The sequence below is a fragment of the Nesoenas mayeri genome (genome assembly GCF_963082525.1).
Source record: "Nesoenas mayeri genome assembly, chromosome: 4".
NCBI classification, from domain to species: Eukaryota; Metazoa; Chordata; class Aves; order Columbiformes; family Columbidae; genus Nesoenas; species Nesoenas mayeri.
In genome coordinates this window covers 36,988,110-37,002,454 of record NC_137540.1, presented here as the reverse complement: position 1 = coordinate 37,002,454, position 14,345 = coordinate 36,988,110, and the positions used below count along the sequence as shown (strand labels likewise).

The window sequence follows — 14,345 nt, the reverse complement described above, 5'->3', positions numbered from 1 at the left end:
CAACTGAAGTAGTTACATTTAGACAGTCCTAAAATTACTTTTGGCCCTTTGAAGGCAACCGTGAGGCTGATGTCACCCCCGGTGAAAATGAGTTTGACACCCCTGATCTAGAGGAATTCTGTATTTCATAGAAATGTCTGAGCTGTTAACCCGTTCCAGAATGCAGAAGTTCAGTTTTGTAAGACACTGATTTACAGACACACATCATTCTCTTAAAAGCTCATGAGCTCTAGAGCAGTGTTTGCAGCTTTCAAGTACTTTTCTAACACCTGATAAACAATGTCATCTAAAAACATCACAGCCTTTGTCACAAGTGAGTTAACATAATCACAACAGCAAAAGCAGTTCAAGTTAATATGCCTTCATCTTTAATTTAAATACTGTATAGAGATTACTTGTAATCCCGAGCACCATTGTATAAGACAATTTCCTGGCCGAGTGTGTGCTGTGCCTTAGAATCTGTAACTACAGGCATGATATTATGATACTTCTGAAATTATTTCAGGAAGATAATGTATTCTGGCTGTAGAATGAAGGGCAACTAATACTAGCACTAAATTTATCAAGTCAGCTGACCCATTTTAAGGCTTTATCGATCCTCAGCAGCAGGCAGTAGATCATAGAATCATTTCAGTTGGAAGAGACCCTCAGAATCATCAAGTCCAACCATAACCTAACCTAACTCTAGCACTAAACCATGTCTCTAAGAACCTCGTCTAAGCACTTTTTAAACACCTTCAGGGATAGTGATTCCACCACTTCCCTGGGCAGCCTGTTCCAATGACTGACAACCCTTTCTGTGAAGAATTTTTTCCTAATATCCAATTTAAACATTCCCTGGCTCAACTTGAGGCCATTTCCTCTCATCCTATAACTTGCTGCATGGGAGAAGAGACCAACACCCTCCATGCTACAGCCTCCTTTCAGGTAGTTGTAGACAGCGATAAGGTCTCCCCTCAGCCTCCTTTTCTCCAGGCTAAACAGCCCCAGCTCCCTCAACTGCTTCTCCTCAAACTTGTGCTCCACACACCTCACCAGCTTTGTTGCCTCCTCTGCACTCTAGTATCTCAGTGTCCTTCTTATGATGAGGGTCCCAAAACTGAACACAGTATTTGAGGTGCAGCCTCATCAGTGCTGAGTACAGTGGGACAATCACTTCCCTAGTCCTCCTGGCAAATAGCTAGTATATAAAGATATAGGTAGTATAATCTATAAAGTATATAGATAGTAAATAAAGAGGCTTTGTTATGTCTATTATGTGGTTTTTTTGTTTAGCATTGAATTAGGCTAGGGTGAGTCCAGTTCAAAGTTGTTTAATTAATACAGATTTCCAGGGTAGGCGGAATTACATTGCACAGTACTGGTAATATAGCAGATAAATGTTAACATACCCCCCCCCAAAAAGAACAAAAACAAACAACAACAACAACAAAACAAAAAACAAACAAACAAACAAAAAAAAAACCACAAAAACCCCAAACAAACAAAAAACCCCAAACAAACAAAAAACCCCAAACAACAACAACAACAAAATAAATAAAACCCAAACCAACAACAACAACAAAACCAAACCAAAACAACCAAAAAACCTGTTTAAGAAAAACAGGTGTGGTACTTCTGGAGATGGGGAAAACAATAAATTAAAACTGGCAGGTTTAAGAAGTTGAGCTGGTAGGTGGTGGAAGCATCAGCAGTCACACAGATGAACACTCTGATGAATGGAGTTAGGTATTGATGTGTTTTCCAGAATGTTACAAATGCTGTTTGAAAGTACTGTCATCTTTAAGTAATTTTAGCATTGGTATATGGATGCAAGAATTCCTTCCAGTAGGTAAGAGATTAGTTTACTACATGAGATGGATGATTTTAAGAAAGTAAACAAACAGATGAGTTTTTGGAAAATAATGAGCAAGTACAGGAAGAATGAACAGCTTAAATGGTCAAGCTGTACATTATTTTAACTCCTATACCACATCAATCACCTAGCAGAAATAATGTTTATTTAGTTACCTTCTGTACTTACTATTCAGAAGGAATAAAGGCAAGGTCTTTTGAAAGTTATCATTGACTGATATTTTCTACCTATTAGGCTACCTAAAGAGTTGAATATGAAGTTTTGAAGAAAAGTTTTACACTGCCTTCTGGGTCTCAAATCAAGTGATTGACACAGCAGACATTTATGATGGTAATACGAAAGGCAAAAAATGAAAATCTTTCTTTCAGATATTGATTACTGTGATGCTTGTAAATGGACTTCTCTTCCTTCTTTTCTGTCTTCATTTTCAAGCATACACTGTGACTGATCCTCCATGAGGGAAGAAAGAGCTGGAAGCATGGGCAGCAAGAGTGCAACTTGCACTTGAAAGGCAATGAGAAAGATAGATTGCGTGAGAATCACTCTGTCTGCAGGGTTCTGAATGTGATGAGTGGAATATCAATCTACTTTTATAATGGCAAAAGAACATTTTTGTGGCAGCCAGTGTTTTGAACCAACAGGAATACTAGCTATTTTCCAGTGAAAACTGTTCTGTAATTACACTCAACATATGATAGTACATCTTGTATAAGTGGCCATTCTAATTGTAATATTAATCAAAATATTGCCACTATTTTTCTTCTTTGGACTGTAGAAATGATTAATAGTTATTTGATTATATTTCATTCATTTTAATTTATTTTTTATGTTTCTGTTATTTCTCTTCACTTATTTTTTTAGGAATCATGGGCATTAAGATGCTTTGTGATGAGAACTATGTCTGTAATTGGATTATCAAATGCAAGTAACAAAAACGTCATATTGTGCAAAACAGGCTCTGAATTAATAACTTTGACTTCTCTCAATAATAGATGCATAATCATAAAAAATTAAACCAATATCCAAGCCTGCGGTTTTGCAGTTATAAAGCATGCTGATACATAGAACCTACGTGTAAGTGACACTGACCAAATCTAATTATTGAACTTTGCTTATTGTTAGGGACTTTTTAGATTCCTGTTTAACAAACTATGAAAATGTAAGACTTGACACAGTCTTCTGATTATTATATCTAGTTCTTCAGATTATTTTGACAGAAGAGAACAGGTTTCTGCTTCATTAAATGATGTATAAAAAAGAAAGGAAATTATTTTCCCTTTTGTGTTATCTGCATTGGAAAACATGTTGAAGAATCTCTTTGCTTGCTTTTGGATGTAAATTGATGTGTTCATTAAGTTTTTTCCACTAGCACTCATATATCATGAAAGAAGTAAACTCTGCAAGGCTGACACAAAATCTGTGTAATTTTCTGTCTTGCAAATAGAAAATTATGACTTTGAGAGTTGTTAATAATTCTTTGAGCTTTATAAAATTAAAACAGTTTTGCAAAAAGGTGATAACACTAAGAGAAATTATTAAAAATTGCATTATGACAAGGTCAAACACTTAGATTAGCATAGAAAGCACTGATGAAAGACGTTTGAATATCTTGGCGAGTGATCAAAAGGTGAAGTATAAGTTCATAAGCTGGCATACACTATTAAAAATCTTCTAAAAATAATACATTATTGCTTTACCAGAGTGGAATGTGTGTGTGTGTGTTTAGGAATTTCAATGTTGTTATTTTAATATTGCCTATACATGATATCAACTAAAATATGTATAAAATTATTTGAGGCCTTGATTCTGGAATCAGTTAAAATTGTGAGCATCCCATGTAGTCACTGGAGCTATTCAAACCCGCTCCACTTTATTACTGTCAATTTCTGCAGTGCTTGTGAAAAATTTAACCGTTGATTATTAGCGAGAGACATAATTGAATTTTTGAGATTTTGGAAGTTAAAATAATATTGAAGCCATTTTTTAAAAATAGAACCTAAATAACTGTAACTTAGGACATCCTGAGTTTCTCACTGTCTCCTTGAGTGAGTAAAAATATATATTCACTGAAAGGAAAGAAGTCATGCTTAGGTGAATATTTGTATGAAGAAGAAGTTGTCATCTAAATATGAATTATGAAAAACAGTGAGTTGATAAGCTTAAAAATTATGAAGTCAATATTGCCAAGGTAATTTCACACCATCTACAATATGTGAAAATAATATCTAGCAAAGGAAGCATCTTTATCATTTAAATGACAATATGTTTTTGTATAATTTCAAAATAATTGAAATACCTTTTTCTGTAATTTTGCTGTACTTTCCTCGTCTGATTTTATTTTCTTTACCTTTGTATCCCTACAAAATATATCCTTCAAGATGTTCCATTAGAGAGGAAAAAAACATCAGCCCTTGAGTGACATTTTGCTTTGCATATTGAATCTACACAGAGCTTTGACAGTAAACTTCTTTTATGTACAAGGGTCTTTTTATGTTTTGTTCAGTTTCTGACAACAGTAATCTGTGAAAACTTGCAATAGCAGTTTTTCCTACTGTCATGTGAATCATAAGTAACTCTTTCTTTTGACCTTAGCTTTGCTATATCATTTTATGATGTATTTTGTGAGAAATTATTATTTGCTGTGGTAGTTTATCTCTATTAAACTTAGCAGATACTTATCATAATTGCTAAACTAGATGTCAGCCCACATCATAGTGTTGCTTTTGGTTTTGTTCTGCACAGAACTAATTATTTACAATAAGCAAGTAACTGTTAGAGAGATTGCCTTCTGCATTGTTGTGTAAGATATCTGAAAGAGAAAAACAATTTGCCTCAAACTGTATGGATATCGCAGAGTCTGGATTCTGCTGTCCTCTGACCGGATTATCCACTAAGTAGTTCAGTATGTATTCTGAAGCGATGAAAATAAGGATGAAGGATGTCTCCAGTATCACTAGGTGAGAATACAGTTTTTATTTGGTGCAGATTTCAAGAAATTCAACATTTCTGGTGTTGAAATATTATAGCATCTGTAACACTGATAACCTATGGGAAGATGCACTTTTTGTTCCTTATCTTCAACAATACTTTATACCAGTACATACAAACAAAAAAATAAATTTGTTCATTGTGTTTAAAGTGTGAAGTGTTCAAAATGGTAAATAACTTATTTTTTAAATAGTCTCATACTGCAGGTATTGTATTTGCTCATGTGCCTCACTTTTTTTTTTTATTGACATAATGTTATGTATCTGCTAGTTTAAACAGAGAATGTAATAGAGCTATTACAGATATTCTTATTAAGGGTCAACTTACATCTCTATCTTCAGAAAAGTTTGAGTGCAGTGGTTTTTGTGACAGAAAATAAAGTCTATGATATGCATGAATGCTTTCCACATCTCCACTATTTGCCAAGCAAAATCCTCTTCACATACACGTGACCATTTTTTCTAGTTAAATATATAGGAAATGTATGGAGCCATGTCAGATGATTTTGTAAGAATGCAGTAAACATATCCATAAATAATGCTGGATTTAGTGGAAATGTATTATATTTCTGACTTTGCAATGTATATAAATATTTATGTGTTAGATAATGTATTAAATAATAATGGGCAAATCATGTCTCTCTGGAAGTGGGACTCCAGAGAGCACTGTCTCTGTTGTCTGGGGTCTGTGCTGGAAGGAGAAGTGAAAGACAGCAGGAGTGTGAAGAATGTGCTCATTCTTGCCATCTGGATTTTACTAATTTCCTAGACTTTTTTAGGAATAATGTCAGCTGGGAAGGAAGGGAATGTATGTTTATGGAGGGCAGAGAGAAGATTCTGATGCAGTTACTTGACCTCTCTTCTGGTACAACCATTTTCTTAATGCTTTACAAGCCTATATTCTGTTATTGTCTCTAGGCAGTGTTTGAACAAAACTTTCTGTTTTGATCTTTAACTAAAATAAAAGTTTTTAATTAGAACTTTTTAAGGAATAGCTAGAGCTGAGGACTCGGAGATGTTGAGCTCAAAAGAGCTAGTGTCTTTTACAGTTTTGAATATTTGGAACCTTTTCTAACAAGCCAGGTTTTCTTTCCCTTTATTTAGGAGTTTCTTTATATTTTTTTGTCTCCTAAATTTGTGAATGACCACATAGCAGTTCCGATCAGAAAACTGAGACAACAATTACTGATTTTGTCTCAAGTTTCTTTTAATGTTATTCCTTCCTTGTGAGTTATATTCTAAGCGTGTTAGAAAAATATGTACTAGTCAGTGCCTAACTGTGTAAATTACAAGTGTAGCAATCTGAGAGGTCCTAACAAAAACCTTCAGTCTACTTCGTGCTGGTAACCTTTTTTTTTAAAAAAAATCACACAATATTGATATCTCTAATAGGGTCTTTTTATACTTTAACATCTCAAATCCTCACCATCCCTCTCCCTAGTGATTTAGATAGTAATACTCCAGTAAATTTCAGCAGCGTTACGTCAAACTAGTGGTTTTTTGTCGCTGTTTGTTTTTGGTGGGGTTTTTTTGTTTGTTGGTTTGAGTGTTTGTTTGTTTGTTTGTTTTAATATATAGAAGGCTGTTTTATAAGGCTGTTTAGTTTATTATATAGACATTAGAATAAAATACTAGGGGCTTTGCATGTTAAAAGTAAACAGAATGGTACTGAAAATAGTGGGGCTATGTGACAACAAGTCAAGAAGCTACCTTCCTTAAAGTTAAAACTTGCCTTTGTAATAATATGTGTAGGTGGAAGGTGGTAGTAAGAATTTCTGTCTTTAAGATATCTATTTGTTTTCCTTCTTCGGTGCAAATGAGTAAATAGCATTTTCTTTTTACATGCACGAAAAGAAATATTCTTCTAAATTCTGGAATAATAGTAAGTATGCTTAGTGATCCTGACAAAAATGATAGATGATACATAACTTTGCTATCTTGGATACAGATACTGGGGAAGAATAATAGCTGAATTTATTATATAATCTCACATGCACCTGTTAAACATTTTGATGGTCCATCAATAAATACAAACATCTTGCCAACACTTAAATTAAAATTGCTTAAATGTATTGTATCTTGATTCCCATAGTAACTTTATTAATATATTTACTCAAGTAGTATTGGTTTCTTAAAACAGTATTTTCTTATATTTGTTAGGAATAGTGCAAAATAATGAAACAAGTCAGAATAACATAGACACACACACACAGAGACCAGCAATGATGTATTGGTTTCTTCTGGCATTTGAAAAAAACATCTCAACAATATATTGACAGCCATAGTTTTCTTCCAGGATGCTTCCACATGAAAAGGGAACTTTGAAGGAAATCCAGTCACCTCTGATGAAAGCAAATGAGAATTTGCTATACAAGTGGTTTTTTTCTGATTTTGTTGATTTGACATAGCCTGATTGTGTTCCCAAAGGCCATGGCAAAACATCATCAAATCGGAATAATTCCACAATCTCTAAAAAATGCAAATGTAGTTATCAGAGATGAGTTACAAGAGTTCCCTGAAAGATTAGGTTTTTATTAACTCAGATTTGTTTCTGTCAGTTGGTATTTAAAGACCTATGTTTGAAGATTTTCAAATCTAGATATGGAATACCATTTTTTCAAGTGAATTGGGCACTCACGCATTTTATAGATAACATTAAATAAGGTCATGTTGCCAAATTGTTGCTTGCAGCTGAATTTTCAATGGGTTACATTAAGCATTCTCTAAGTATTTGCAGGCACAATCACTGTGTGTACAAGAAGGTAAGTTTATGTATGCAAACAGGTACATAGGCTAGAGTAATTGGGAAGATTGGCTAATTATGTTTCTAGGCATGAGGTTGCATATGCAGCCTAAAAGCATATGCACAATTTGGTGTATGCAAGTTAATGCAATCACAAGCATTGCTGGTAAGTTAAACTCATATATTTAATTTTACCCTTTTGGTGTCAATGATGTCAGATAAGGCTGGGCTTGTGTATTTGGTGATAATCATTTTATTACTAGACAGATCCCAAAGTCCTTTTCAGGAAATTTAGAAGTATAAAATTTGTCAGTGGAAAAGGTTGACTTTTCCATGGCATCATATACTTTTTTGTGGCAAAACACTATCAAGCACAACATTTGTAGTGATTGCTGTGGAATCACAAAATTAAATGGCAGAATTTTAGTAACTGCAAGTTGCAGTGATCTGCGTTTTCTTGCCTATTGAATCAAAAAATAATAAATACAAGAAAGAGAAAAATAAAAGTGATTTCTCATAGTGAAGTAACTGGTTATTTACTATTTGTCTTACTCTTGAGCATTTTAAAATGTAGAAATACATTGCTTTATCTTAAGTAAATTATAACACATTTTTTTATGTTGTAGCTAAGCAGTCTTTTTGTATCTTCATGATGTTTGTGGACATACACTAATAATCATAATTCAAGATGATAGATATCATCACAGTAGTTTCTCAGTTACTTCCATGTTTGTATGTGTACTCATTACCTAGCTGTTAAAAAAAATAAACACAATACCTGGTAACAACGAAACAGTCAACAGGAACAAATCTGATGTAATTAAGGAATGGTGAAAGAGAATGTTTGAATATATAAGGAAAAGGCATTATTAATATATTTTATGAAATGCACATATCTACCATAACTAGTATTAAAAGGGTTATTAATTAATTTAATATTGGCCTGTCATCGCGGTGTCTGACAATCAAAAAATAGCTGTTTGGCAGCTCTGATCAAACAGAATCTAGTTTCTACATTATTGTAGTAAGGTGTTTCCATGACCAGGTATCTTAAAAGTATAATTATTTATAATTTAGTTATTCCTATACTTCGCATTTCAAGTTTGGAAAATATACAGATAGTTCTGGTTGATAAAAATATATTATTATTCATACAGAAACCAAGATCTCCTGAAAGTCTTAGGTAAGTTCTCTGTATAACAGGAAACTTGGCTCACTTCACCCTAAATTAGTACCCTGGTACAGCCTGTATTTAAAATCATTAACGAAGCAGAAGTTATTTGAGAGAAGTTAATCTATCTGACTTCATGAAATATTTTCCATTTTCCTGATATCTCCCCACTGGTATTCACAAACCTGTGATTTTTCTGTCCTGAGCTTGTTCTAGTGTCTGCTTTCCTTGTGGTCCTTCCTGAGATGCATGATTCTCTTTCCTTTAGGTGATTTTACTTATTCATTTTCCTCCATTTAAAAGGGCTTTTTTCTTCCCCCTCCTTTCTTTTCATCTTTTTCTTGTCTGTAGAGTTAATTGAGGGCATGTACAAGGGTGCACATATGCTAAAACCCTATAATCACCACTAGTCTTTTCTTTGTTATATTTTAAGCATCTATACCCAACAGCCCCTGTGTGTCTCACAAACCCTGCTTCCAGTTTGTTTTTTTCTGATATCAGTGGGGTTCTCCCTGTTGATGTCTGGAACTTTTGGAATTGGTTTATGCAGCATTTTAAAGTTACTGTATGTCAGATAAACAAATGACATCAGGTTGATAGTTGGGACTCTGGTCCTGTAAGTAACCTCAGGCTACTGGGGCACTTCTGGAAAATTATGAGCTATAAAAGTAACAAGAAGTAAGAGAAAGATGCAGCCATCTGAATAATCTAATTGCACTGGAGTTCATGTGGATGATTGCAAAACTCTCAGTCAAGTGAGAGGAGCAACAATAGTCAGATCATTACTATATATTATACATAAAGAAACATACAGTTCAGCTTTGCTTTACTATAATAAGAATGAAGTAGTTTGTACTTAGTCTTCAAAGGATGCAACTTAGCAGAAAAAATTGCCATGTATTATTAATTAGGGTAGTATGTTTGAATTGTTTCCTTTTTTATACTTCCTGATGGACATAAAAACTTTCTGTATGGACATTTTACCACTCATTATGCTACATGTAATTGAAGTTATTACTGTTTTTTTCAGCAGTAACTGATAATTTCTGTGTACAATATTTCAGGTTCCTCTTTACATTGTCAAAAAAATCTGTGCTGTTCAAAATTCCACCACACAATATAATATAAATGTAAACTTTTATAAATTACGTTATTTTTTGTTGTTGTTGTTCTTAAAGACCACATTTATAGCCAAAATTATGAACAGCATAAAAACTTACGCATAGCTGAGAAACAGTATTTTTATTATTATTATCACCAGTTTACTGTAAGGTGTATTCTTTTAGCCTTTTAAGCTGCATGTTATAAAACCAGACGATGAGGAGTTTATTTTCTCCAATTTCAATTCCTTTTTACTACTCCAGACAAGTTCTTCTTGAGCAGTGATTCATGACTAATTAGCAAAATAGTTGATGATTATCTGTAGGTGAACCAAGCTGAAAGAGTTCTGCTTTGAATGATTTGAGTTTTTTATAAGTTTGAACATTTACTACTTGAGTGTGTCCTGATAAGTCATAGTTGTATTCAAAGCATAATAATTTTTAAATTCCTCATTAAGTTTCCAAGCAGAAAACATAATATAAAAACCATGCATTATTCTATTTTCTTATTTATATGGAAGCCATTAATATATAAAGCATACTAAAGGTCAGTCTATGAATTGGGCAACTCTCATAAAACAGCTGGTTCAGGATACAATGACTGCTAAATGCTTTCATAGCTGTGAAAAGCAATTGGAAAAATTCAAGAATAGAAACTAATTCAAAGCTACAGAGAGAAAACATGTTTGTCTGCGGATGGCCATATGTCTCAAATTACTGAAGGCTTGGAGAATATTCTGAGAAAACATCAGTAACTTATTTTAGGCTTTTCATCTGACCCAGCGGATCTTCTTTTCTGGGCTAAAATGATCTATCTAGCTATGTCTGTTTGTATACGTATACACATATATACTTACGCAGATTGACTCTTTGTTCCAGTGGATTACCATTTTTTTTTTCCCCCCTCCTTGAACCTTACATTAGGTGCGGGAGTCAGAATTTGATGAAATGTAAGCTGTGAAAGGCAGAGGTGAAAGTGGGGCAAACAGTATGCTGAAGGACCATCTATCTGTCTCTGTGGAAGTATATATGATATAATTTTCTAATACTTAAATGTTATGTCCTTAAACACCAGTAAAACACAACAGCTCCATTCATACTGTTTAATAACAGCAATAACAAAAAAGTAAATACCACACAAGTCAGACATCTTTCGCTGGTGAGTAAGTGTAACAGTCACCAAAACATCATCTTAATCATAATTTTCTACTAAGATGTCTTAGAAAGTGAGATAATATGCAGGTATCAGGTGTTGCTACATCCAGTAATGTACAAAGGTGAGCGAGTGTGTACCAAAGACTGTGCAGCTCTTTACTTAGAAGAAAACTTTGTGGCTAAAAGTATGTATGGCTTACTGTTTGTAAAGGATCATTAAAATACCCTGAATATGTTCTGTTTTTACTACTGCTTATCAGAATTGCATACTTTTTGTTTACTTACAGTATGAAAGAGGCTGGTTTAGGCCATAAACAGTGGAGGGGTGGTCCCATTTCATCAAACTGCAAGCAGTGTCCAGTAGTTTATACCAATCCTGTTTGTGGATCAGATGGTCACACATATTCCTCTCAGGTAAGAATTAAATAAAGAACTGAATTATTCTTTCATTGTTCCAGTCAACTCCAGCTCTTGCAAAATAAAACACTGTATTGTAAGACAAATCTACATTCATTTGTTTTGACTGAAATATATTTAACAGACTGCAACATACAGCAATTCTAGTGTATCATAAGACAAAAAGGCAAAATGGTAGCAAATCCTAAGCAGCATGAAACAGTAGTACCCAAAGAAACACGTTGTAAGAGTGCTCCACAATGTAATGGAGCTCCAGGTTAAGTCTGTCTGTGACAAACACCAAGGCAGGGTTTTGAGTAAGGAAAAAAAGTGGTGCATGTCCCAAATTTGGAGTAGGATAAACATGTTAAGTCACATTTTCCAGTTCACCATTCAGGAAATACTTGACATTCCAAGAACCTAGGCATAGATGTTGCATGCTGAGATTAAAAAAATGTAATAATGTAAATAATTGTTGCATATCTTTCCTTCTTGCCAACAGCATTTTATGTATTTTAAGACCTTCCTTTTGTATTCCTGAACCCTCCTGTCTTTTCTAGGTACTTGTTTGGGGACAGAATAGTAATTAAAAAAACGTTAATGTCAGTTTTCCCAGTCTTTTTTGGAGATTTTGTGCTGGTCATATTGAAGTCCAGAAACCATGGGACTGCATTAGTACAGTGCTCAGGTGAAACTTTTGAGATGGAGAGACTTCATAGTGCTGAAAACAAATCAATTCGTTTAGCATCCTCTCTTAAAATTTTGAGTAGAAGAGTGTTGGGCTGATGTTAGTAACTGAGTCCTCTCTAGGAGAAACAGATGTGTGCTCTAGTTGAACTTAAGTTTGTGAAAAATGATGTGCAATTCAGTAGTGCAAGAGGACCCACTGTATTCTGCCATTCTGACACTACTAACAAGATGTTTCTAATAATAGACAGTATCCTGTGCTTTGAGAGAAATATAGTGATAATGATGATAATGCTGATTGTTCTAGATTAAATTGATGGAGATGGAGAAGCTCTGTGGTTCTTACGTATAAAGAAAACATTTCATATAGAATTTTAAGCAAAATATTTTTAGGATATTTCCAAATAGTTAAAGATTTTAGAGTTAAGTATTTACTGTAGTGATTTTTTTGTTGTTTTTTACTGCAAACATAAACTAAATTTTCCAAAAAATATTAGACTTAAGAGGAGTGACTGTCTATTAGATTGAACACTAAGTATCCTGTCCAACGATGTTTTCTTCTTGATAAAATAAAAACATTAGGATATAACTAGTACTTCTGCAGCCATGCCAGTTCTTATGCTTTTATCCTAAATCTTACATAAGAAAATGTTTTTCTTACAAACTGAATATTTAGCTATAGAGAACTGGTCAAAAATTTAAATTTTTCTTAAAAAGAAAAAAAAAAAATATCTATCTCTTACACCAGGCTATCTGAGGCCCTACACATGAATTTTGGACTCTTTAGCTTAGCAGAAAAATATTTCTTTTCCCTTGATGATGTAGCTTAAAGTTTTAATTGAGAAATTTGAAAATATTCTTATTTTCATTCACAGTAATCTCCTGTCTATGTTTTATCAAGAGCCTGAAATGTGTTTCCATCTTACCTGATGTTAGATGATACTGTCATTTAGCATTTATTTTACTGTGCAACATGAAGGTTTAGTCAGTCTTTAAGTCCCAAGCCTGGTCTGCACATAGATATAAAACAGGCAGTGGTTTCTATGATTTTGCAGTATAAGAGACAAGGTAGATAATTTGATACAGGTAATTCTGAGTGAGTGACTTTTTTTTTTTTTTTAATATTATGTACTTTATCCATTATATTCTCTGCCTACATTCTTCATAATCCAATATAAACATCATGCCTAGTTTTAACTACATCAGTTCATGTGTTAAATGTGAGAGTGTGCTTCTCAAACAGGATGATGAGAAATGAGTGGATTAAATAGATACATTGCTTCCATTCCAGTCCATTATCAGAGCTGCAGTCAGTGCAGTATTACATATCCAACCTCTATGTCCCTCACATGCATATAATGCAGAAATAATATAGCATCAGAGAGCTTTTTCAGGGTCTTCTTTTTGTCTTCCACTACCTTGTAATGGTAGATTTCAAATCTAGGTTTATAGCAGCAAAGTGCTAAGAAAAAGTTAATGACCACAGAAGATCTGCATTAGTCTATAAATATTTTTTTCTTTTCAACGATGCTATGATTTCTTCTTCTGTGGTGCCATTGCATCAAATAGAGGTCCTTGCAAGGTTATTTCAGGAGTAGTTGTGTTAAAAATTAACATATAGTTAAATATTTGTGTTCCTTTACTCCAGGCAAAGTTTAGTTTTGTTGTGTCATCAAGCTCCAGTAGGAGTTTATATAACAACTTTATTGTGTGTAGATTGCATTTGTCAATGATTCTGGCAAACTGTAGAATACGTTCTTTGAAAATAAGTCAGTAAATAGTAATAGTTTAGTAGAACACAGCCAGGCAGCTGGCAGTTATTGGATGGACACTACTTTGGGAGTATGTCCTTTCTTCTCAGGCCAAGCCCATGCAAATATTTGAATTAAATTATATAACTAGATATTTCATATATAATTCTTGCTTTGAGAAGGAAAAAAAAAAATATGATACAGTGGGTAGACAATATAGAAAGAAAGGCTAACTTCTAAATAGAGCTTATCCAGAGTCAGGTAAGGATGTTTTGTTTTCCCTTCACTTTAGCAGGCCACAGTTAGTTGCATGCTGTCACTGTAAAGGAAAAGTAAGAGGTGTAAGATGCTTATTATTAGCGTTACAAGAATGTTGAAATAAAAATATTACATGCTAAAATGTTGGGTAATCCAAGTGAACATTAATTATTATGTGAGAAGAAATTCAGTATAAAGAGATTTTGCTGTTTCCTTACCAGGCTGGTGTTACAAACAAATTT

General features: G+C 33.7%; 1 protein-coding gene across 3 annotated transcripts in view; it reads left to right on the top strand.

The window, feature by feature from the left end:
• The window catches only part of SPOCK3 (SPARC (osteonectin), cwcv and kazal like domains proteoglycan 3), a gene marked incomplete at its 5' end in the record, with an annotated part of 190,426 nt that overhangs the window by 102,677 nt on the left and 73,404 nt on the right, over positions 1-14,345 (top strand). For 2 of the 3 annotated variants that reach the window (XM_080344171.1, XM_080344170.1), the window contains one exon: positions 11,299-11,425. The exons of the other annotated variant lie outside the window; for it this stretch is intronic. In XM_080344171.1, coding sequence (XP_080200297.1) covers positions 11,299-11,425 — 127 coding nt within the window. The remainder of the gene's footprint in view (positions 1-11,298; positions 11,426-14,345) is intronic. 3 annotated transcript variants of the gene reach the window in all.